This window comes from Patagioenas fasciata, chromosome 1, assembly GCF_037038585.1.
Source record: "Patagioenas fasciata isolate bPatFas1 chromosome 1, bPatFas1.hap1, whole genome shotgun sequence".
Lineage (NCBI taxonomy): Eukaryota > Metazoa > Chordata > Aves > Columbiformes > Columbidae > Patagioenas > Patagioenas fasciata.
The window spans coordinates 188,360,821-188,387,805 of NC_092520.1; the positions used below are offsets into that span (position 1 = coordinate 188,360,821).

General features: G+C 40.9%; 1 protein-coding gene across 1 annotated transcript; it reads left to right on the plus strand.

The window, feature by feature from the left end:
- The first annotated feature begins 15,054 nt into the window (after positions 1-15,054).
- Positions 15,055-25,217, plus strand: CAV2 (caveolin 2). Its single transcript, XM_065855798.2, has 3 exons — positions 15,055-15,272; positions 15,451-15,638; positions 22,687-25,217. Exons 1-3 carry the CDS (start codon positions 15,123-15,125, stop codon positions 22,835-22,837), a joined length of 489 nt encoding a protein of 162 aa, XP_065711870.1. The 5' UTR covers positions 15,055-15,122; the 3' UTR covers positions 22,838-25,217.
- The last annotated feature ends 1,768 nt before the right edge of the window (positions 25,218-26,985 follow it).

Sequence of the window (26,985 nt, forward strand, 5' to 3'; positions counted from 1 at the left end):
GTAGATATCCTTCTAGCCAGCATATATTAATACCTTTGAGACCAGAAAAGTCTGTGGTGCTGTCTATCTTTGCACAATATCATTGTGGATAGCAAAACCATGCTATAAATGAGCTTTGGGGTTTGTGTTAGCTTTTTCAGCCTCAGGAAGTTGGAAATTAAAGCCTGCAAATCACAGGGAAGCACCCTAACCAGCCAACATGGGGGAAGAAGTAGGAAATTGTGGTTTCTGCTGGCACACAATACAAATAATCTCAATGTTCCCACCTCACTGAAAATTTTTAAAATACCTACTTTTATCAAAAGCATGCCAATTTTTCAGTTAAAATGGTTCAGCCAAATAAAAGCATGGAGAGTTAACACAGAAGCAACACCCAGGAAGCCTGTGAATACAGCAGTCCATCAAACCTCACACAAATTAAACTTTATATGTGGTGTGGGTGGTGTCACACAACCACATGAAAAAAATTGCAAACATTTTTACATTCCACAAAATGAAACTATAAACCCGTCACTAAAAATAAGGGTTCCCTTTAAATGAGTGGGGAGCGACCACAAGAGGTACCCCCAGGCTGTCTTTGTTCTCCTGGCAGTGGCTGAACCTTGCTGTGAAGTCCCTGGAGTTAACTCTGATTAATAACCCTGCTACAGGTCAGTGCTTGGCCAGCTCCCATTAAACAATATTTACGTCTCTCTTATCTGGTCATAAATTGCTAAACTTGATCTTTTGGCATACCCAAAACAATTACCTGCCTGTCATAAAAGTGTGTGGTTCATTGCTGGAGGCATAAAAGAGCTTCTATTATGTTTTCACATTTGTGCTCATAGATGGAGTCGGTAGACAGAGAGGCTGCCTTTCCTGAATGAATGGGCTGCGTCCTAAATCTTTAATTCTGACCTGGTGAATGGAATTAAAATGCTTAACCAACCACCCAGACAGATGTTAGTATAGTCATTATCAAACCTGATCTGCTTCCAGAGCTCTTCAAAAACCACCAGTAACCCTCAGCAGTCAGAACAGTTAGTAGAAATGGAACCGGGCTTCGATAGATCAGTAATTCCAAAGTTCAGCTGCTAGACAATTATCATAGGTGGGCACATTTAAGCACATTTCAATGCAAAAATTTTTAATGTTATTTCTCCTTTCTCTTACTGTCCAAAATCTGAATGTAGGGATCAGTGTTTCCTTTGAAACACTGGACCTGCCTGCTGCCTTGTGCCCAGCAAGCAAGTAAGCCCCAGTTTCCATTTCAGTTGCTGTACATGTCCCCAATTCTCCTCAGTTCAGATTGCAGAGAAGTCCTGTGCAGGAACAGGTCTTCAGAGGTGTCACCAGATATGCTTTGAAAGTTAGTGTGAATATAAGAAACTTTAACAAATTTTTTAACTGCTTATCTTCACTATCAAACTCTTGGGCCACTAAAACAGAGCAACAAATGTTGGTTCATGTGTTGACCTAAATTACTGCATTATACAACTAATAAACCACAAATTTATCCCTTCAAAAGGAGTCTTTACCATGCAGATTTCTATTTTAGTATCTTTCAAGTCCTCACAGAGAAATCAGACCAAATAAATCCATCTTGCATAACCAAGAATAGGGGTAGGTGCTCTCAGTTCTTCAACCTCTTCATCCCTCAGGCTTTCAAAAGACAGAGCCACCCTGATTTCCACCTGCAAAAGGGTGGCCCCAGAATGTAAACAACTTTTTTGTGCTGAATCTCTCTTTGTTTTCCCTGAACTTGAGTTGACATGAAGTATTTGTCCAAGCTATGTGTGGATTCCAAAGGCCAAGCCCCCTTCTCTCTGCCAGGCATGCTGAGATAAAAACACAGACAAGATTCCTTGTTCCTGTAACTTCTGTACCTGGGAAACATAAAACCTGGGCACTGCTCAGCTACTTTCAGAAACTGTGTGTAAAAGCCATTAGACCCAGAGCACACAAGAGGCAAAATTCCTCTCCATACAGAATGTGTTCTATAAATTCCTACTAGACAGGCTATTAGCAGAGATTTGTATAATGTCCAAAAGTAAAATACACTGCTGCTTTGATATCAGGCTTTTTCCTTTCCCTGCCTTTCATTTTTACCCCTTTCCTACCACTTCAGCCTGAGTGGTGCTGCTTACCTGTTTTTGCCACCGTGTCTGCTTTCTTGCAGTGTCATTTAGCAGCCTTCGGGACATAGATGCTGGGAGCACAACACTGCCAGAGCAGATAAAGGATATTGAGTTTATCTGTGTGAAGTATGGCATAGCCAGTACTGTACTCTTCTGATTAGTTGCTTGCAGGCATTACAGGAAAAATAACTTTGCAGCATGCTCAAACATTGCACGCCCTGGAGGCATGTGGCACTTCTCTGCAAATGTAACAATGTTTGGCCAGCATTCCTCACTGCCCAGCTGATTGTACAGAGCACTGAGCAAGAAGCAAAAGATTTTGGCTGTTGAGAATATGCTAATCACAAAAACATGCTTCTGTTCATCATGTCAGGCTTCAGCTTTTTTCTGAATTTTCTTCACATGTTTGCTCTCCACCCATTCCTTGATGAGCTCTGCGTAAATGCTCACATTGCCTATTGTTAATTTTTCTTGCTTACATGATGACAGTTGGTTTTTGATCAGTGTCTGAACAAAACCACCTTTGCTGGATGGGTCATGAGAGAGGCTGGAATTTATGAGGCATCTTTCCCCAAATTATATTGCCTTCAGCTATGTTTTGTCAGAGACACTCTGTAATACTCTGTAAAGACATGCTCTTTCATGTCGCAGAGATCTGGAAATAATGTCTCTGCATGGAACAAAACAGAAAGAAAAGACATTTTCTCATAGGCCTTTCTTAAAATAGCATATTTTAAAATGTGGATAATCTGTACCCTATGGATGACAGATGAAGGTGAGTCTTTTATTCTTCTGAGACCTATTAGAGGGACAGTTAGACTGGACAGCCCTCGTTTTGTAACTGCATTCTCATTTATGTTTTAATGATCCCTCCTAGTCAGCCCTTCATAGAAGGTCTTCCTAGGCAGATTAAGCATTTTCAGTGAAATACATCTTGGTCAATCTGCAGAATGCCTAACCCTAACTGTCGCACTGCAAGAGGCCGGCATGGCTGAGTCGAGACCTGCTGGTCAAAATGAAGAGCAAGAAGGAAATGCACACGCAATGGAAGCAGGGACAGGTATCCTGGAAAGAGTACAGGGACGCTGCCTGATTTTGCAGGGATGAGGTCAGAAGGCCAACGTGCAGCTGGAGCTGAACTTGACAAGGGATTCAAAGAGTAACAAGAAGAGTTTCTACAGATATGTCAACCAGAAAAAAAAAGGTCAAAGAAAGTGTAGCCCCGATGAGCAAGACTGGTAAACTGGTAACAATGGACAAGGAGAAGGCAGAGGTATTCAACAACTTCTTTGCCTCAGTCCTCACTGCCAAGCTCTCTTCCCACACTTCACAAGGGGATGAACTGCAACTCATTCCCACTGTAAGTGAGGATCAGGTCGTGACCACCTTAGGAACCTGAACATATATAAGTCTGTAGGACCTGATGAGATGCATCCCAGAGTCCTGAGGGAACTGGCTGGTGTAGTTGCCAAGCCACTCTCCACAGTATTTGAAAAGTTGTGGCAGTCAGGTGAAGTCCCTGGTGACTGGAAAAAGGGAAACATTGCACACATTTTTTAAAAGGATAGGAAGGAGAACCCTGGGAACTACCAATCTGTCAGCCTCACATCTGTGCCTGGAAGATCAATGGAACAGATCCTCCTAGAAGCTATGCTTAGTCACATGGAGGACAGGGGGGTGACTAAAGACAGCCAGTATGGCTTCACCAAGGGCAAGTCCTGGCTGACCAACCTAGTGGCCTTCTACAATGGAATGGACAAAGGAAGAGCTATGCATGTCATCTATCTGGACTTCCATAAAGCTTTTGACATGGTCCCCCACAACATCCTTCTCTCTAAATTGGAGAGGTATGGATTTCATGGGCGAGCTGTTCAGTGGATGAGGAACTGGCTGGATGGTCACACCCAGAGAGTAGTGGTCAATGGCACAATGTCTGGATGGAGACCAGTAACAAGTGGTGTCCCTCAGGGGTCCATACAGGGACCAGTACTGTTTAATATCTTCATCAACAACAGAGCCAGTGGGATCGAGTGCACCCTCAGCAAGTTTGTGGATGACATCAAGCTGAGTGGTGCAGCTGACAAGTGAAAGATGGGATGCCATTCAGAGGGATGTGGACAAGCTCGAGAAGTGGGCCTGTGTGAACCTCACGAGGTTCAACAAGGCCAAGTGCAAGGTCCTGCATCTGGCTTGGGGCAAGCCCCAGTATCAATACAGGCTGGGATGTGAAGGGATTGAGAGCAGCCCTGCCAAGAAAGACTTGAGGGTACTGGTGGATGTAAGATGGACATGAGCCAGCAATGTCCACTTGCAGGCCAAAAGGCCAACTGTATCTTGGGCTGCATCAAAAGGAGCATGGCCAGCAGGTCAAGGGAGGTCATTCTGCCCCTCTGCTCCACTCTCGTGAGACCCCACCTGGAGTTACTGTGTCCAGCTCTGGAACACGAAAGACATGGACCTCTTGGAGAGGGGCCAGAGGAGGCCACCAAGATGATCAGAGGGATGGAACACCTCTCCTATGAGGACAGGCTGAGAGAGTTGGTGTTGTTCAGCCTGGAGAAGAGAAGGCTCCAGGGAGACATTATTGTGGCCTTTCAGTAGTTAAAAGGAGCCTAAAAGAAAAATGGGGACAGATTTTTTAGAAGGATGTGTTACAATGGGACAAGGGGTAATGGTTTTAAACTAGAAGAGGGGAGATTCAGGTTAGACACGAGGAAAAAACTTTTTACAATGAGGATGGTAAAATACTGGCACAGGTTGCTCAGAGAGGTGGTAGATACCCCATCCCTGGAGACATTGAAGGTCAGGCTGGACGGGGCTCTGAGCAACCTGGTCTAGTTGAAGATGTCCCTGCTCATTACAGGGAGGTTGGACTAGATGAGCTTTGAAGGTCTCTTCCAACACAAGTTATTCTATGATTCTATGATTTCTCCTGGTAACTGTTCTGGGTAGACTTGTGGTTCTTCCTGTGCACTCACTGTGGGTAGCAATGGACTCTTCTGTGTCCCTTTGCATCTCAGTTTTCCTCCCAGCATTAACAAAGATCATCGCAGGCAACAACACATCAGTGAAACCGGTCATCTGCTTCCTAACAGTGGGATGATCAGGCAGCGAGCCAGGAAAAGAGTGGTGGGGTTTCTGACCCTACCCATACCATTGACCTGATTTGCTGCAAATCAAGGACTGGGCAAACTATGTCTCTACTGGAGCAAGAGAAGAACCAGTAAACAACATGATATGTTGCTGTTTCATCAGACTTCGTGGTGATCCCAGAGCGGAGTCCTCAATGTATTTTCATACTCACTGTGAAGATGCAGGTTGCATCCATCTTAGCACACACACCAGGCAGAGTCTGTTTAAAACAGCTTTGACATTCCTCATAGCTTTCCCTACCAGGCATGCTGAACAGCATTTTCCTTACTGAAAATCAGATCAAGAAGCAAAGGCCATACCAATGAGGCAAACTAAGCAACTAAAAAGATTAAATACGCTGTTTCTGAGAATTTGGGTACTCATACAATGTCACCAGGATATGGACTACAATATTAATCTGAGAAAAAAGGGGATTTTGCCAGAAAGTTTTGAATTTTCATGATACAGCTTGAAGTTATGCATACAGTATTGTGCAGCACACACTAACATATATTTAAATAGCACACTGGGCATTTATAAAGGCAAGTGGCTTCTGCGATATGTTTCACAGTATTAATAAACATGACACTGACAAAACTGCATCATTTCATTTCTACAGAATGAAATAGTAATGAGACACACAGATGATGACAATATAACACAAAAAGCACAGATGTCTTGCCGGAAGTCATGTCCAGAGAAAAACAAAGCCCTGGTCTATCAGTTCTCTGTGTTCAGATGACCATATTGGTACTTTCATATTCATGTTAGAATGTCCTCAAAAGCTGTGTTCTTGTGTCTTTTACACCTCTTTTAATTAAAAAAAAAAAAAAAAAAAAAGTAAACTAGAAATCCTACAATGAAAAGAGTTAAACAAATCTAAAATACTCAGTTAAGGCACCAAAATAAACTTGGATCTGCTGCAACGGAAAACAGAATGAGTCACAATTCAAAAAGTGCCTCAGGCTTGCCACGCTCTCAGTATAATATGTGAATATTATCTAATAAACTTGAGATTCAAAGGCTCTGAGTGCCCAGCATATGTTTTAGCTAGTCACCAAAACAAAGTGTAGATACACATGCACCTTCATTGTCCTTGTACTTTGGGGACAACAGAGATTCTTCCCAGATGCTTCCTTAGAAGGGTCCCAGGGAGGTTGTCAGGGCATCACCTCGCCCAACGTGAGCAGGACTTTTAAGGAACCAGAGCTCAGGTTGAGGAAAAACTGCCCCAAAGGGCAAGATGGAGCTAAGTCTCAGGAGTGGCCTAGAATTCAGACTATTGCCTGAGTTGTTTTACCATATATAGCCTGGATACAGGCATCGAGTACTTGGACATCCGAGTCTCTGATTCTGCCCTTATTCCCAAAGGTTTAGCTGCAAAAGCTGGAGCTCCAACTTATTTCAGCCTTAGGAGTAGCAGGTTTCTCACTGTAGGATAAGAGTCTTTACATAGAATTCTTTGTCAAAAAGGAAAAGAAGAAAGTAATGGAAAAGTGATAAATAGCATCAAAGAAGGAACATGAACACTCATAAAAAATAAACAAAAATCTCAGCTATAAATTGAAGCAGCTTACTGAAACTAAAAGGGGCAGACCTTCAGATGACATAAACAGAAGCAGTGGAGGCCAATCATTTATTCTGATTAATCTTAAAGCTATAATGCCTGAGAGGGCCCATATTTAAAAACTAAACACATTATTCACAATATAAACAAAACCTTTTTGAGATGTTTTCACGAACACATCATGTCAAAAGAAGGGAGGTGAAAATCTATCTGTAGATGACCTTACTCTCTGTGTGCCTGCCAGGAATTTTACGTGCATAATCGCCATATAACCATCAGAAAGGAGGGAGAAAATGGAAAGTGTCCAGAAAAAGGCAAAAATTATCAGAGAGCTGGAGAGACTGATACATAGTGAGTGACTAAAATAGAACTGGATTTTTAAGACCTTGGCTCTGTGACAGTTAAAGAACTACAGCAATTTACAGCTTGAAAGACAGAAATACAAAAAGAGAGGGACTTTTATGGCAAAAGAGGAAGGGTAACTAAATGAGAATAGAAAAATGCATGCCGGATTTCCAAAATAGACTTAGGAGTCTCCCAAGCATGGACTGTGTAAAAGATCTGCTATTCTAGGAATACCAATGTTTTCTTCTCACAGACCTGTCTACAGTAAGTCTCTTAAAAATTTCTTATTTGAGTTCTTATCAGTTCATCTCGACAATTCAATGTTCCTTGCTACATACAACCGACTGGCATTTTATTCAAGGATCATCTAGTTCTGGTCAAAACAGTTTTGCAGAACTAACTGATCCCTAACCCATTCAAAGTCCTCTGCTATGTCTCCACTGCTGCCACAAGCACAAACATTGAAGGAAATTTTAAGATGCAAGTATCACATAATTTCTTTCAGCATTCGTTGAACTCACTTGGTGCTGTTGACTCATTTAGACATGAGTTTACTTATTCCGTCTGGATTTAATAGAAATCTATGTGACGGACAGAGAAACAGAACAGTGCCTTCTGTGACCAGGAGGAAGCAGCCTAGAGGGAAAAACTCCAGAAGCATCCAATGGAAGGTTAATCACAGTCTGCTAGACTTTGAGTATTTACTATATACATCCTGCCTGGAAAGTAACTTTGCATTCTACCTACTCCTGTCTCCTTCCTTTGGAGAGCAAAACACTGTGACAGACATACATTTGTACATACAATGTACGTATGTGTGTGTATATATATATTATATATACATAGTAATGCATGGACTAGTTACATGGACATGTAGGAGCAGTCCAAGTCATACCAGAGAAGTCTTACAGAGAGAAGGATTGTAATCCAAGTGCACCTTCAAAACTGGGAACAACTACACTTACTTGACTCAATACAGTTAGTAAAAGTATCACTTGCTCACGTGGGCATTTGTCCTCCATTGTTTGCTCATCTCTCTTCTCAGTGGAGTTTTCAAAGTAGGTATTTTTCAATTCTATGTCATTTTAAAAGTATTCTGTAAATTCCACTCTTGGCAAAGTAGCATCCATTTTCATAAAGGAAGGTTTTTACCTCAAAAGTGTCTAATTTACCTAAAGAAGCTGAGATTCAACTAAGCTATCAGACTATAAAAAGATAAATAAAGTTTACATTGAGAAAAAAAAAAAACTACAATGTGTGTGAAACACTTCTTGTGCAAGTAGAAGTCAGACCCTTATGAGCCTTAAGTGAAGGAACAATCAATGCCTTGGAAAGGAAAAACTCATCACTCTGTACGCAGCTAACCTATATACATGTCTGGCTTTCCCATAACCTATTCTGAAACTATATGATGAATAAGAATGGAAAATATATTTTTCTATATTTTAGTGAAAAATAAAGTGTTGTTATTTCTCCAGGGTTGGATTAATTTACTGCTGAGAATGTCCTAAATTCCTTGGAGACTTCATGGCTCATCAACATATTGTAAACAGACCAAAAATGTATTCTTAGGATAAGCAGTTTATCAGATCATAAGTATTTCTGTAAAGCAACTGCACAAAAGAATGACCTAATTCAAGCATAACATGCTCACTATTCCTCTTCCATATCCAAAGCATGCAAAAAGCAGAAACCTGTGAGAAAATCAAAGAACTTTCAACATAGGAAGTTGTTAAATAACAAGTTGAAGAAATCATCTGGAAAACTTAGTGGCAGTAAACCACCAAAGTGTGGTTTAGAAATGCAGACTAAACCATGCTAGTCTAAATCAAGTGATTGTCACATTTAAAGTCAGATTCCAGATGGACAGCTTTCATAAACAGCTCCGAGATGCATTTGATCCAGCTGCTGAAAGGATAGGAATCTGCACCTTCAGAAAAAGTTATCAGGGATTTTTTTTTTTTAAATGTCCGAGGCATGTCAGCTTGTGCCAGCTATAGCAGAGTCGAAGGGTTTGATTTTCATTTTTTAAAAACTCATCCACCAATGACAGCACTCTGCTTCACACCCCCAGTCATCACCTGCTTCCCACTGAACATTAGCATCCTGCAAAGCGACGCTCCATCAATAGAAGAATAAACCAACCATTAGCAGAGTCCTAATTAAACCAGAGCATTTAGCAACCTCCAGCAAACATGGTGTGATCCAGGCTAAAGAGCAGGATCCTCCATCACTGCCAGCTAATCCCAGAATGTTTGCATCGGAGAATAGCAAGCACAGTTACTGCTTGTACAATGATTTTCCATCAGAATCTGGTTTAACTGTTGGATGCCCATGGAGAAATCATCTGATTCTTCCTGCAGATCGCACCAGCACCAGAGTCATTTGCATATCTTCTCCACAATGTCACTTTTCCTTTTTCTTTTCAGTGACTGAACAGCAAAAGCTCTGAAGTTCTGATCAATGTTCAGGTTCTGGTTTCACACTACACCAAATTTTGATGCCTTTCTTTGCTCTGCTTGTATGAATAAATAGTCATAAATGCTTTGGTTATCACACTTTAACAAGCTGCTACCGATCTGCTGAACAGTAGTAGCTGACTTTGGCCACCATGCTGCAAGGTTGGAGCAGACAGTTTCCCTCCACATCTCTGGCAGGTCTGGAGCATGAACAGGTTCTCAAGTTGCCATCAAGAGCCAAGTAGCTCTCCACACCCTACATCCCTTTACCAACCTTTTACAATGTGCAGCCAGCCCACTTAGCAGGAACCTGTCTCAAATACTTTCTCAAGCCTAATTAGGGTTCCTTATAATTTTTTACACGCTTAAGCACACAGGAGACATTGGTTATAACAGTTCCTGTAGTGCTATAAACATTCAAGTGCAGTCAGACCCCAAATCCCGGCCTGGGATCTTTTTCACTAGATCATCGCTTATGTCAGCATTCAGAGCCAGGTCCCACTGAGTCATTGTGAATTTTACCCTGTAACACATGCTGACATGTTAATAACAGCTTTGCTGATACATCCTATAAGCTGTAGTGAGAAGTAAAAAACTGGGAAAGAAAAGAAAAAAAAAAAAAAAGAAAGAGAATGAATTATGAAAACACACTGAAAACATTTCCAGTCTTCTACTGATGGGAAAGAAGAAAACAGAAATATCTAAAAATGTCTGAGCCCAGCCCCTTTGCTATTCTTCACGCTCTCCATCTGTTCTGGAGAAGCTGTATTACCATTGTCGGTATTAAACAGCAAACCCATCCCCTCACTGGGGACCATTTGAGCACTAACTGGTAAATCATCAAAACAGTAACTCAGGAGACCTCATGGGAGTACTTTCTTTCTTCCTTTCTCATATTAGAAATCAGAGGCTAGGCTGAAAGCTAGTATAAACATCTCTATTACCACTAACCTAGCTTGCCTAAAAGAGATCCAGAAAATCCTAAAATCATTCCAGCAACTAGGTTTTGACCCAAATGCATTTATCGTGTCATCTCTACTCTGATTCTCAAAGCAGTTTTCACCCTAACACATATAAAACTGGCCATCATAGGAGCTTTTGGCTTAAATTCAGCAGCATTGGATACTATTTGGCAAAATAAATAGATGTTTAGCTGTGGCTTACATTTATTTACATTTATTGATCACTGAAAACAGTGACTTTCATACTGCACAGGGCAGAAAACTACAAGAAAAGCAACTGGGAGCAAGGGAGTCTCCATCCACAGAGACAGGATCTAATTATCCTTTTTCATGGAACAAGTTAAGAATCACTGTTTCAGTGGTGAAAAACAGCATACATATGATGCACTCACTTTTTCCAAAAGTCTCTCATCAGATTTTCTTATCCACACTCTTCAAACAAGTAATTTTTTTTTTTTTGCCTATACAGATATGGCTACATCAAGACAACGTGTTGGAGTCTGCAGTTTAAACCTCTCCATATGTGTCAAATCTGAGTATCTTATCTGCCCACTGTAAAAACAATAAAATCTAGATTCTAATCCGTATCTTTAATCTGCAAGATCCTTCAGGTTTTGCTTCATTTGAACTCATCTTGCATGTCCCTGAATGCCACCTAAATTTCTCCTCCTTCCTTCACATGGATTTAACCCGGGCATACATTTATCAGAAGAAAAATTGGGAAAAAGGGTTGTAGCCTCTCCACTAACACTGCCAGGTTCACTTCTTGAAATCTCAGCTGTGCAGCAACCTGTCCCTTCCACCCTCACCCCATGGTCAGGTGAGGGCTGCAGCCACCATCTTTACACCTCATTCTTAATGCACACGAATATTTAGAGCCCATCTGACCTTTTTGTATCCCAGTAGTCTGTCTATGAAATGGTAGTAACAAAAATTCCCCAGATACGCCAGAGAGATATGAGAATAAAACAAAAGACTCCTCTCACAGCTCTCGTGAAATCTTCAGGATTTTCAATACTGATCTTGAAAATAAAATAACATATTTGAAGTATGCATCTGTTAAAACCCCAATTAAATTACTCCAAGAGAAATTAATAGAATTCCTTATCCTTTATGTCTTTGAAAATGTAAAGTGTTATTTCTATGATAATCATGATGTGATTCTTTTCAATGAATTTACAAATATTTTTAAAAGGGAAAGGAGATAGAAAAGAGGAAAAGGACATCCTGAGAGCTGAATTCATGGTGACAAGCAAAATAGAATCGGTGAGGCTGAAGTGGGCATTATCTACGGTCTTGTTGCAAAGACAGGAGGGCTTGCTCAAATGCAAAGTATAATGGTGAAAGCTTTTGCCAAAAGACATATAACTGACATCCCTGCCATGGTCAGGAAAGACAGTTTATATTTGCTTGTAAAGCACTACAATAATCAAAGTAATGCTCAAAGATTAAACAGGAACATCCTTATAAAACAAATGTTGAATTGATTCCACATTTTTCAATAAAATCACACACTGTTTACAGTCCAAATGTAACCAACTTAACCCATTCTTTGCCACAGACAAATATGAAAACTTTATTTGCTGAGAACTTTCCTATCCAAAAATCTGTGTGTGAGCTATTTCCCCTTAAACTGCACTTCATGCCTCACAGGAATTGCTGTGAACATGCAAAATGTATCTTCATAATCCTTCTCCAAACCAGATCTTAAAACTCCCTTTCCAATAACATGAATGAAAACACAGTAATAAAAATATTGAGCCTACCACAGCTGTGCTTGTTTCCTGGGATGCCCCATCTGTATGTCTGTATCCATCATCCATCTCTGGGCCTATAATTTTGCTTACTAGCTTTTTGAGTGACTACTTATTATTCAATGTTCATGCACTCCATACTACAGTAAGTTCTGAGAGGATATTCTGATACAGTGAAGTTGTAATAATGAATAATTTCACCCTTCCACTTGTAAAAAATACCACAGCAAAATATGTAATGTTTAAAAAAAAGAGATACATTGTAGCTTTTCAATAGCTGATGGTACCTTCCAGCAGAAGTTTAGCACCATAAAGAACTATGCCTGAGCCAAAATGTGACAACATACATCGATGGACAAGCACATGCATTTCATGTCACATGATATAATTATTTGGCTATTACTTACACAGATATTTAAAAATATCTGTCCAAAGGATGTTACAGAACATTGTATAAGATTTGAGAAGATTTCTATCCTGTTTGTAGTCATTGCTCGCTATCTTACTTTTGTCCTTCAAACTGTTCTGTCCAGCCATGCCGGCAGAAAGTTCAGCCTGGCAGCCTGGCGAAGGAAACTGGAAAAATTCCCCTTCCTAAACATTGTATATGCCTCTTTGTTTTCTGTACCTTTGCTAGAAAATCAGAGCTTGACACTGCTCATGCTTTGCCACCAACTTCACTTCATATATAAATAATTTTCAAAATATCTACCAGAGCTTTTGAGAACAGCATGTTTTAAGGGGTTCTTAATAAACAACATCTCAAGTTGGATGCAGCCTTCAGCTTTTATTGCTTTCAAACCGGCTTTTCATGAAAAATATTATTCTTTCAGGAGCAATTGCATCACCGCTTTATTTCAAATCCTAGGAGATTACAAAGGAAAACTCTTCATTTTCCATGGTGCTGTCTTGACAGACATCAATATTTATCAGCTATTACGATAACAGATTCCAAAAAACAGATGGACATGAACAAAAATATGTTATTTGCTTTTTATAAAGGGAGCTGAAACTGCAAAACCACCCTCCAGTAGCAGACTGTGATTTGGGCAATCTTAGCTTTCAGCAAATCTGGAGCTGAGCAAGTGAAGCTACGGACTCGCTGTTCCAGCTGGTTGGCAGAGCGAGATGCAGTAGGAGTAGTTGGGAAATGGGCAGAGCTCTTCAAAAGCAGTTCCCTGTTTGTTCACAGGCACCCCAATGCATGCCTCTGATGAGGGGGAAGGTAGAAAGTAGTTGATATATGGACTGATTTTAGTAGCCACAGGGCTAGTTTGGAATCTTCTGCTGGTTGCTCCTACCTTGCTTTTCAGCAGCAGCAAACCCAAATTTCTGTGTCTGGCCCAAGCAGCCACCAGAAGCCTGCTGAATGCCTTTAGGCTGCACTTGGTTCCCCATATCTAGAGGATAAAAAAATAATAGTTGCTGCACAGAAGGACCCTGAAGGGAGGGTCTGAACCTCAAGTCTGTCAATTGGGCTTTTTATTCCTCCCACTCATGGAACAAAGAGGAATTGGGGGAGTAGAAACGCAGCTCATAAGTATGTCTTGAGTCATCATGCTGTTTCTTTTCTTGCATTTAAACCTATTGGAAACTTGTATTCGCAGGCTTTTCTACTTAATAAGCCACAGCTATGTTGCTGGATCCAAACTATTTATGTGATACCAGTATCACTAAACCCATCAGCGTGGGAGAAAAAAACATCAACACGAGTTACACATAGATGCGAAGCTTTTCTGCAGAAGTTATCCGGTCGAGAACAATGCAATATGATCCAGAGCATTGTATTAGGTGATTTCCTACCCAAACCGTGCGTAGTTATTTTTATGTCACTTTCCTGTGAGCTTTTTAAAGCTTAAAGCTATCCTTAATTTAATGCAGAGGTGAAAATTAAAGAAAGTTACCAATACCTTCTTTTTAATTTAACAAGCCTGGATCATTGATTAATAATATCACTTCTTTTTCTGAGAGTGACAGGTCATCATGATTATTGAATGCAGCAAGAACGTACTCCTGGCAGCTCATGAGCACACACTGTATATCGATATTATCAAATACTTTTAGCAGTCATTATAGCAATTTGCTCACTATTATATAGATCACTCTCAGGCTTAAAACATAGTCTCAAATAAAGCAGAGGAAACAATTTGTATGAACTGAAGCTAAAACCCAAGGAGGGCACAATAATAGTTTGTAATGATGGGTGCAGTGTTCTATTGCAGCAACAATTAGGCAGTTTAGGGAGCATAAGTCAGGTAACTCATGTCAGTGTGCGACAGACAGGATGGGCGGGCCATGGGAACCTTGGTGGGCAGCGGCAACACACCTTTCTTCCGCCCTTATTTTCCACATGCTCCCTATGGCTGTAAAGAGAGCAGCAGGTAGGCCCAATACGGCCTAAGGCACAACCACCTCAACTTTTTTTTTACTTTTTTTTTTTTTCCCCTGCTGCCTGTTGTTGCAATGGCACAAACGCTTGCTCCTAGAAATGTCAGTCAGGCGGGAGGCCGCAGTGAGAGCACCGGGGAAACCAAACCGCCCGGGGGCTCCGGGCAGTTGGAGGGGGAGCCCGGCTGGAAGTCCCGGAGGGCGGGTGGGCTGCCGGCAGGTGCTGCGGCCGGCGAAAACCTCGCTCCCCGATGCCGCCGCTCCCCCTGGCTCCTGCTCCCGGCGCGGCCCGCGGGGCGTGTCCCGGGCAGCCCCGCTCCGCCCCAGCCCGGCGGGGCCGCGGGCGCCGCGGCAGCGGACGGGGCAGGGCCGGGCGCCGGGGAGCGGCGGGCAGCGCCATGGGGCTGGAGACGGAGAAGGCGGACACCCACATCTTCATGGACGACGATAACTTTCCGCGCAGCGGCGGCCCCGCGCTCTCGGAGGCAGAGAAGTGCGCGGAGGACGAGCTGGACCGCGACCCCCACGGGATGAACTCCCACCTCCAGGTGCGCCCCAAACCGCGGCCACGGGGCCCGGCTCGACGGGAGCTGCGCCGAGCCGCGGGGCGGGCGGGGCCGGGGCCGGCGCCGGGGCCGGGGCTCTCGGTGGGGCGGCGGGCGGGGGTACCCGGCGGTCTCCCCGCGTCCCAGTTCCGCGTAACGGCAGAGCTGCTACTTGTTCCAGCTGGAGTTCGAGGATGTGATTGCGGAGCCCGAACTAACCCACTCCTTCGACAAAGTCTGGATCTGCAGCCACGCTCTCTTTGAGCTCAGCAAGTACCTGATCTACAGGCTCTTGACGCTGGTCCTGGCCATACCGTTGGCCCTGGTGGTGGGGATCCTCTTCGCCGTGCTCAGCTGTCTGCACATCTGGTAAGTGCGTTTTGTTGCTGCCAGTGTGTGGGCTCTGCAGGCAGCTCAGCAGACCTCTCCTCTTGTAGCATTACTGCCAAACTATTGATCACTGTCTTTACAACCAGTAGTCAGATCAGCCTATGTTATCTGTTTTAATTTTAAAGGGAAATAAATTAGAATGTTTTCTCTGTGATTCAGTTCCCAGTCTTGTTTTTACCAGCAGGCTGTCCTGTCTGTGTAAGCTTCTTGGGGCAGAGAGCCTATTTTACCATTTGTATGGTACCTACTGTAATGCATTCCAGCCTTGGCTGGCTTCTGGAGTAAAAACAATGATTGCTTGTTTTATTGTTTGTTTGGTTTAGTTTGTTTTGTTTTGTTTTTAAGCTAATTGTTATTAGATGTCTATTTGAAATGAAAGTCCTGGGCAGATGTATTACTCAACCTGACATCTTCTCAGTTTGGTTACCTCTTTCATTTCTTTTCTCACAGACTGAAGAAAGCTTTTGAGGGCCCAGCTCATACTTTCTTTGCTAGTGCCACAAAATCTACTGTCAATGCTTTGCATCTGGTCCATGGCCATCTCTAGGTGCATGCCCCAAAGCATTTCTACCTAAGCAAAGAACCCCCACTGAGCTCAGGAAAGCTGCTTCTGGCCATAGCCCAGTTTCACAGGCAAATACAGGAGCCCTCCAAGTCTCAGCAAACCTGGTGTACTTTAATCAGAATATACTGACAAAATATCAGGCTAGAGTACCTTGAGATCACAAAGGCAGATGACTGTGGAGAAGGAAGAAAGGCAGGGGAAAGAAGGAGGTTGAGGAAAGAACAGGTAATTCAGCAGGCCACAAAGGAAGGGGCGAATACAGATTATCAATGTCATTCCCGCAAACCAGTGGGCAGTCTCATTTGGCTTGGGTAACACTGGGACCATGAAGAAGTTGTTAAGGAAAATAAAATACAATTCAGAAACTGAGAAACAAACTCAAAGCAATAGGAATACATTGGATGTCTTAACCTGTGGTTGCAATCTTTTGGATGCAGATTTCAGTTTTCAAAAGTGAAATGGAAGTTTGTATCGATGACATTGTCATGAGCTACTTCAAAAAGTATTAACTTGAAATTTGAAGCATAAAGTTTGCATAATATCTAAAGGAGTTGCAGTCTAGTTTAGAGCTGCTCACCTGCTGCTCCACAAATTATGAACATTGTATAGTGTGCCCAAAAGTGTGTGTCTGTCAGCTGTCACTGTGCTGTACTGTACCATGTTACTGCAAAAGGATTTGGTGGGCATAGAGATTTCTGGTGGTGGAATATCTCTGAAAGAATTCATTGTTGCCCAGTTTATTAAGACTCTAGTAAGTTTTTGTGCTTCAGAATGATCTTGTATCTGGATTTCACAGCCTGGATACACAGACATGAGTTTCACTGAACCAGGCCTCAGAGGTCAGTTTATATTTACGCAAGTAGTCCCCAGTGGCTCTCAGGAACTGTGGGTTCTCAGTACATCTGAAATAGTACTGTCTGAATGTGGCACTGGGTTTGAAAAGTTTCCCTTGACTTTCTGTGAATGCATTTGCTTCCCCAATGACTACTTTTCTTTCCCACTACTGAAGTGATATTTCATTTTGATCTTCCTTGCGCCTGGGATGGGTGTGAAAGAATCGTGTAACTCAGTAGCACTATCTGCACTCCCATGGCCCCATCCAGTGCTACTATCCAAGGCCAGCACAGCCTCCTCTTCCCACAGCCAACACAAAGGTGAAACACACTGAGAATAAGTCATCTTCTCTGCAGCTCTCCATGTTCCAGATTTCTTGGGAGTAAGAAGTTCAAAGTTTCTGCATTTGAGAGGGTAGCACAGGAGCAGTGCCAGTATAGGGACCCTAAACACATGGTACTGGCTCCCATTGGATGTGAGAAATATAGTAACTCCTGGTTTTGTGGGTGACAGGGAGTTCTGTTAGAACTCTGTCTAGAGCTCTTGAAACGTCATGGGAAAATCCTGGGCTCACGCTCACATGTGGCTGCCTGCAGGAGGGCTTGTCACAGCTTCTGTGCCTCACTTTCCTCATCCAAACCAGTGAGGTTATGATGTTGATCTGTCACAGAGGAGCCTTTCCCAAGGCTAAATTCGAACATGTTTCAACAACTTTGAAAGTTGTTTGGAAGTTTGTGCTCAGGCACAAAGCTCTGTTGATTGTCACACATGCTGTTGCACTTTGTCAGCATGCTGAAAACCCACAAAAGTCTGGCTCAGTTCAGTGTTCCTCGTGCATCAAGGACACCTCGTGAGTTGTACCCCTCATACCTGTTACTAAGTGTTGTCTTTTGCCAGCAAAAAGATTGCTAAAGAATGAAGCAAATATGTGAGACTTAATGGAAGACAAAAAGAAAGCTGAGTAAGAAATATGTAATAATACACTCAAATTTTCGTTTTTATCTTTGAAGATGGAGCATGTTCTGTTCCTGTTCTCCAGCTGACTGCTGGAGCCAGCATCCAGTTTTACACTATCTGATAAGAAATACTGATGGGCTGAAAGTGTGCCAGATACCAGTTTGGTGACCTACAAGAAAGCCAGTTCAAGGAAGGCTACTTCTGCACATTTCTTCTCCTTTACTGATGACTGTCATTCTCACCACAGACAGAATTCGGTAGAATTTGGCAGACTGAGTTTTAACACCTTTCTGTGAAAGATGTGCTTAGATTGAGGCTGTTAAGGTAATTGATTTTTGGATATGAGCAGAACACTGCTGGTTTTCCAGGCAGCACATGCAAAATCATTATCTTTATTATAGATCAGGGACTGGTTCTTGTTCCAAGCCACATGTTTGCCACCTCTTGGAAATTAACACTTGAATCTCATATATGCTTTTTTTGTAGTCTTGACTGAATGATGTTCAGGTATATTGCATATTTATGCTAAGAATCAGTGTTTCATTTGAGGATCCCTAACTTGACTCCTGGATCTGAGATGGACTCTAAAGCACAAGGACTCAGCCAGCTTTATGCCCTTGTCATCAGCTGGAGCAGTAGGTACTTGGAGCTGCTCTCAGCTTGAGATTCCATTCGCAGTACTATGATGTAGCCAGGGACTTAACATGCAGAGAAGATATGGATATGCATCGCCTCTTACCTCTTTCTCTACAACTCCATGTACATAATTTACTGCTATCATACTCAACCCCAAAAATGTCTCCCTACTGGCTCTCTGAAATCAAAAGAAATTACAATACAGCTGTGCCATGAAGACCCACCTTATCATCTGGTTTTGCCTTCATGTCTCTTCATTCATGTCCAGTATATATCCCTTGTCCTCTGAAGAGGCAGAAGGTGGATGTCGTCTTGCTTCCTCTTTAGTTTTATCTTTTCCAGTCTACCTAGGTCCTGGGATATCTAAGGTTTGATGTTAATGCACTTCATGTACTATGTATGGGTCCTGGAAGGCTTTCGTGGTCATCTCTTGCCTCACTTATAAATACCCTAAGTGTTAATGGGACTTGACAAGAAACTCTGCAACTGCTAGGTTAAATTTAGCCATCTGCTCAGAATGCTTGCTAGTATTGTAGAGCAATGCAAGACCTTTAAGTCAAAATCATGTTGTAGTACATGTACATACTTGGAATTAGATAATTTAACCACTGAATGGTATAGCATTTGCAAAATAGCATTAAGATGTGTCTGAGGTTCCATTTTGAAAAAAAACTTTATGGGAGAAGGTGTGATTCTTCACTTTGAAGTAGGAATTTAATTAATAGTGAATGACTACTCCAACCATATTGATCAACTCTGAAAAACTGAGCTGCTCTAAACTGAAAATACCCTTATCAGTGGGACTTAAATTGCGCTCTGCCATTTCCAAGAGGTGTTCAGATTAGCAGAAAGGAAGTGGCATGAGCAAAAGTGAGAAATGTTATTGGGTATAATTTTGTAGATGGCATGCCTTGAACAGAAAGAAGAGAGAGTAGAATAGGATGGAAAAAAATGGGGTATTTTTTTCTTATCACTTCAGCAGTTCCCAAAAGAGGTCATTCCTTCTACTTAGTGAAAGGATAGGTATTTTATGACACATATGCATAGCAAGATTCAGTGAGAGGTCATACAGGTAGTTGAGATACCTTGGCTACACTTCAGCTTAGATGCCAAATTCAACAGAGCTTTGATTTTCTTCCCAACGCTGTATCATGTGGTAACACTAGTAGTACCAGTGTTGCAGTAAATGTTGATATCCTTGGGATACACTGACTTTGCTTCCGCTGTCAGACATTACTCAAGCAAGCAGTTACCATCTCTGCCAATAGAAGTGCAGACTGGGGTAAACCCACAGTATGTACACAGTAATGTTTCTTTGACAGGTCACAAAAACAAGTACATGGCTTCTAATGGTGCCTGGCTATTTACTTTTAAAGTGTGCTGGGTCAGTCAATGGAAGACACAGCACATCCCCTGACAATTTGGAAATGCCACATGGTAGGATAACATAACCTATGCAGAACAGGATGTGTACTTACATACATACTGATATCTATAAAGATACAGTCACGTTTTCTCAAAGTTAGAAAACAGCTTTCCCTTCTTTGTTTGGTGTAAAGGATTTTCTTCTCTGAGGAAAAGTGTTTGAGTGATTGTTGTCTTAGTAGACTGACTTTTATTTTAAAATCAAAAGTTATTTACATTAATTAGCTTTGGTTGCTATCACGTTTCACATATTCTCCTACAGGGTTTTTCCTCCTACATTGTTTTTCATGTGCAATTCCATAAAATTGGATAGCAACTGATAAAAGATTGTAAAACACTACCAAATATTATAAAGCATTACCAAAACATTTTGATAGTTATTCTGTTTAACATTATCAAAAGAGGTTGCGTTCTGGTACTGTGTCAACGACTTCCACAGCAGTTGTAGCAGTTCTCTAATGGCATCCTGGTGATTCACTACATCTTTCTGTGAAATTTCTGCATAGTGGGGTATTTGTTTAGTTTGAATTTTGTTTGATCCAAGAGAAATGTCAGCTTTTCCACTTCTCTGAAATTCAGTCAGGTTTTAAAAAAAATGCCAGCCAAAGTAATTTTAGATGGCAGCAAAGGAGCAGTGACACAGCCTTTATAAACCAACTGAAATGGAAAAGGGGTGAAGTCAACACAAGCTGAGTAGCCATTTCTGGTGTTTTCTCTGTGTTGCTTGGAGAAATACAATTTTTTTTTTTTTCTCTTCACATTACTAATGTTGATCAACTGTATTCTAGCACATGAAGCCCTGATTTTATTCTCTAGAAATTATCCATTCTATATGCAGTGATACTATACGTGGCTATAAAACACATAGTTTACTGAGTTCAGTTTAAAACTAGGTACACATTATTCCAGGAATGCTCACAGTTCTATATGGTGTGTATATTACTAGCTGTTTCAGCAGAGACAAAAGAAGAGAAGGTTTTAGAAAAACTATTCTTGTTTAAATCCATCTGGGTTAGCTCAGAGTGCAGCATAGACATGCTAGTATATGGCTTGCATTGTATGATAAAAGCTGAGAATCTGGTTAGACAAACACTGAAAATAATTCATTTTGACTCTTCAGAGAAGCTTCAACTTTTAAAAAATGTACAATTTTTTTTCTACTTTGTTATTCTGAGCAGTACTCATTGGAAATACACAATACTTACACACTTTCCAGACTTCTGATGAGACAGTAATTTAAATATTTCCTGTCATTCCAATCAAAGTCAGTGAGAGCTCTGCAGTGGAATTATGTGGATGCAAGACTGGGATCTTAAATTTTGAAAGCAACAGCAAACTTGAACAGAGTTTATCATCTTTATCCAGAGAATCTATAGCTTCTACCTAATTTAGAACATACATGTGTTATATGTGGCATGAGAGATTGTGTTAAAACCTTGCTCTAGTATCACTTCGCTGCTACGTAAATTATTTATACATTTAATTTGTCTGTACACAATTAAGAATATCCAGCATAGTGAAGTGACATGGGATTTTGGCCAGTAAATGATTAAAACAGGAGAATAACTTAAAATCATGTATCCACTGGCCCTCACGAGCTGCCCTATGTGCATTTTGGCTTGCCTGCACTGTTGCTATGCTTGGCTTAAGGCCCCACTAATGACATTGCTTTGGAATTGGGACGTATGGAAAGCATCCCCAGATGGTTCCTAGTGCTTAGGAGATTAAAGACTACTTTCAAGTATGGACCCTAAGTGAATAAAAAGGTCTTTCCCCTGACCAGGAGTTCTGACCTCATTCCACCTTAGTTTCCCACCCACAAATGAAAAACTTCACAGTATCAGCAATGTCACATTTTCCTGAGGTTCAGCATGTGTCTGTACTACAGTGATCTGATGTAACCACACATTGCTTTGCTGTATCTGTTTCATTGTAGCAACTTGTAACAGCGATTCTAGGTTGATAGGAAAAGAGAAGGGGCTGGAGAGGTGCAGGTGTGCTCTGCATGTGTGTGAGGGAAAGAGGGGCACAAGAAACACCCAGAGAGACAGCAGGGTAAGAGCACATTAGAAAGAGCACTGTTTCCAGTTGATCTAACTGGGAAGCGTGGTGTTCCCGTTAAACTCCAAAGACCCACACTGGGATATGCCTACAGCGCAAGTGAGTCCTTAGCAGATGAGTCTGCTCCTCAGCCATGATGGGGTGGCATCAGGGTTACAGCATCTCCCATTCTCCAGCCCTTACAGCAGCAGGGAGAGAACAGCAAAAGTTCAGCCCCATAAAAGACCTCTCCAAAAGTTAGCTCAGCGCTGCCAATTAAGAAAAAGTAGAGACATGGTGAAAAGAAATCCAGCATCTCCTGTCCCCTGTGTTGCACACAAATGATCCTGGCCAGAGGACCACCCGCATCACGATGCTTCTGCATGTGCAGGTGTGAGGCTGTAAGTAAATGAAAATGATGGCGAATGAGTGCAAGAGTGTAAAATCAACTTATTTAGAGTTACAAAACCGCTTCCTCTTCCATAATGTCTCACATTTGCATTTGGTTAGCCTGATTTCCTCGTGCTATAGAAACAGAAATTTTCAAATCTGCTGTTTTCTTTCTTACAGGATTGTGGTGCCTTTCGTGAAAACCTGTCTCATGGTCTTGCCTTCAGTGCAAACGGTGTGGAAGAGCCTGACAGATGTTTTCGTCGTGCCATTCTTTCAGAGCATAGGCCGATGCTTTGCCATGGTTAATATACGCCTGGACCAAGAGTAAACATCAGGGATGCAACACTGCTGTAATTATAGCTGGTGTAATACCTCTTTGCTAACCTAACATAAAAACACTTACCATTCATTCCAAACTGTTAAATTACAATGGCTGGTTTAAGTGGGAACATGCTGTTTTTTCTAAAACTCGTTTTCTTCAGGGAGATCAGTTTAAGAATAAGTAGGCAGTTTTCATAGCTCACTATCTTAACAACAGAGTGAATGCAGAGTGTGTTGGCAACACTTTATTTTAATGGTACGTTGGTTGCTAGATTACAGGAGAATTCTTGTGGAGGTTTAACAGCCATTAGAGTGATAAAGATTTGTGTTATTACTATAACTTTACTATAACTTTCACCTTAGGTGAAACATCTCTAAGGTTTCCCATTGACTTTATGGTAAGTCCACCAAGGATGATTTTGGCCCTTTATTATCAGCAGTTAAAATGAATGTGACTCATTGCATAGGCATATAGAGAAAGGAACTGTTGGGTAATTCTCCTATATTGGGGAGAAAAAGCTCTCTGGAAGTTTATCCCTTAAAATAAGGTGTTAGTTAATAATTTGGAACATCAGCTAATCTGTGTATTTTATTTAATGAGAGGTTAATTTTGCTGTATATTTTGTACCTTTGTAAATGGCACTTGATGGATTTTCTTTGAAGCATTATTTCTATAGTATTTTAATTCTAACCAACTTAATAGGCAGCAAGAGTGAGACACTGCAAAAATTACTTCAGATAACTAAAATTTCAGTTTCTAAATTATGTAGATTTTTAAGTGTTGCTGTGCAATTCTAGTATATTCATTAAACATGGTTGTATGTAAAAGCAAAGATTTAAAGTTTTTTCATCCAAGACTATGCAAAAGATTTTGAAGTATCTGTTTATGATAAATGTTTTTTATTAAAAATGGGGTGTAGTAATTGCAACCCTGCCTATTTCTGTGTATTCTCTGTGTGAAGATTGTGATATTTAAAACGACAGACACTATGCTGGCACTTTAACTATGTAGCAAGCTCTTATAGAAGGCAAGTGAGTCTAATTGGTGTTCTTGTCTAATTCTCCTCACCTGTTGACTGTCCATGTTGCTTATTGGCTACTTCAAAGCCTAACCCATAAAAAAGCCCTTCTTCCTTCTGCACCTAATATGGCTTTGTAAACCAGAATAACAAAATGTATGCAGAGGTACATTAAAATTACATTAGCCTTCTGATGGGCTTATGCTGCTGTTCTCTTTAATTACTGATAAGTTGCAATTGTAAAATGTTTGTATGATTTAGAATGTTATTTTCTAAAACCATGTCACAGATTTCCTATCAAACAAGAAGTACATAATGAAATAATAAAACATCAGCTTTTTCAGCTTAATTTTGTCAGATTTCTCAACTTTTTAAAAAGCTCTTAAAATGCCGAACAGCATAGAATACTATGCAGTTCTTCCAAAATATGGGAGAGGAAAAAGAAATGGATGAGCATCAAGACAGTTCCACTATTATCAACTGCATTTAATGTATTTATAGCAGAAAATGATGTATCTCTGTGTGTAATTAAGCCCATACAGAATGACTGCTTTCTCTGAAGTAGGTCTCTCTGCAGAATTTTGGCTACATTCAGAAAAATTCGTAATAGTTTTTACAGGTGCATGCTTTCTTTACAGATGAGCTGCAAAATTTTCCTTTTCTTGCTTATTGGCCTACAGAAGCTAGCTGACATTGTATATACTTTGTATCTTAAGAACATCTTTGTATGTTAAAAATATTTCTACTATTTGTGCCATTTAGAGAGGGATTCATATAGCTTTTGAAAACTGGATCTTAGTGATTAGTGCCCATGGAAATGTCTCTGGAGTTTTTTTACTTCTGCAAGAAGTTATCTTGCTGTTCAGATGTGCTCTTCAAGATACCTTTCTTATGTTAAAAATGGAAATATCTCTTTTGAAAATAAAAAAATGGTCAGGCTAGGTTTGAACTCTTTTGAGAGTTATTTTCTTTTAAAACATCCAAGGATTTTTACAAAGATATTTTCCATAGAAAAATATGCCTTTGATGAATTCATTTTTAAAAAAATCAATCAGTACTAGTCCTTGTGTCTAAAAGGAGCCCTATAAAAGCCTAAGCTTTAAGAAAACTCAGGTCTGGATCCAAGCTTTGAGATTGAGGCCATTCTCTAGAGAAAAAATGTATGATTTTAGGTCATGGACTCCTGGATAAATGCATTCTTAAATAGCTTACTGAAGTCATCCAGCTCTAGCTACCACAGACAATCAAGTAGAATTATTTGGTTTGTTCTTATTTTGATTTAGGCTTGTCATTGATTAGTTCTTTTCACCATTCCTCTAGCTGTTACAAGACTCAAGCTTGTAATTAAAGCTATTCGTTTCTTACATATTTTGTAGCAGTATGTTTATTTGGAACAGACGTGCTCCTACTATAAGAAAATACCAAATGGACTGTTAGGCTTAGGGTAAAATATTAGATGCTCGGCAAATATGCTTACTCCATCTATGAAAGGTGTAGAAGGAAGTATGACTAAATGCAGACTCTTCGATACTTTGGTGTGAATCTGCCCCAGGCAGCTCTGGCTAGCAAGTATTCTCTGGATTTTATGGATCTGACAGATATCCCAAAGCTCTGCCACAGCTGATATGGTGAGTAGCTCACAGCATTGCTGGGCAGCAGTGACAGAAAGGGAACTGTCACTGACCTGTGAGCTTTGATGTAGGGGTAGGTTCCTCAAGTTCATCTCCAATTCATTTGAAATGCGGACAAACTATCCCAGCTGATCTCTTAACACCAACTTACAAATGAGAATTTAGGCAAGAAGGGAGTCCAGAAACTTATCCTCATTGTCTGGAATAAATGTAGGAAAATTTATACCTAATTCAGGTCATCTACTTCAGTATATCTTCTTCCCCTCTGTGGAATGGGGAAAATGTTATTGCTCTTAACAAGAGTAGACTTTCCATCATCATGGTAAAGGTAGGAGGATGGATAAAAAGTGTGATATGTTCTGATTTCAGCCTGCCTCTTGTTACTGCAGACCTTAGATTTATATTCATGAGCCAAAGATTCGGTTCTGTCATGCAAAATATTTCAGCATCTTGTTTTTCATTAAGATCACAACTAACCTAAAGAACTAACCTCATATTTGCGATTATGGACTTTTTTGGTTTAATTCACAAAGAAATATAACATGCCTCCTTATGAGGGCTATTTCATAAAATCCTTCTAATCTGACTCTTAACTTTTATATTTGTATCTTATCTTTCCCTGCCCTACTTGTTCACCATGTAAATTGGAATACATTCTTAACAGAAACTTCGACATATTAGTAAATGAGGAGCCTTTTCCTACCTATCAAAAAAGCTCACTTAGGCATACGCTGACTCAAGAGTTGAGAACATCTCTGCAGCTCTGCAACCTCAGACCACACACTCATATTTAGTGGAAGCCAAAGAATGGTAAGTGCGTTATTTTTACAGGGCGTGGTCATTCCCCCACCTGCAGAGATAAAACTATTGCTGTTAAGCTGTATTAACTCTCTTTTAAAAATACATGGAAAAGTATATGTGGTTTGTTTTTTTTTTTTAATAAAAATGCAAATGAAACAAGGTCAAACACCAGATGCTCTACCAGTGTTTTCTGTTAGTACAGTGTTCTCATGAAAATCAGAGCTGAAGACCTCCAATGAGTACAGTGAACCAGTGGTTATGCATTAAAAATTTAGGTGCTTTCTTCATGCAGGGATTTACAACTGATAGGAGAATTAATAAAGGCTAGTTTTGGCCTGGCAACACTGATCTTCCTAAGCTTATTGCAACAGAAAGAAAACATCTTCCATAGAGACAATTCAGAGGAGCTAAGAACCATCCTCCACAGAAAAGTCTCTGCACTGATTAATGTAAAATGTTTGGCTTGGCTTGGCTTCTTTCTTCTGCTACATAAAAAGGTATTTGCTGCAGAAATTGGGTAGGCCTATGGAAGCAAGTAGAGCTTCATGTAAGTAGTGGGACAGGCTCTTCTCTACATGCTTCTCTCACAACTTGAGGTCAGAGGTGGGTGTCACCTGTGTTAGGTGTTCGGTTCTGTTTGTCATCTGGCTTCCCCCTCCAGCTCCAAGTGGGAGAAAGAAGGACCTCTTCACAAGGCAATGAAT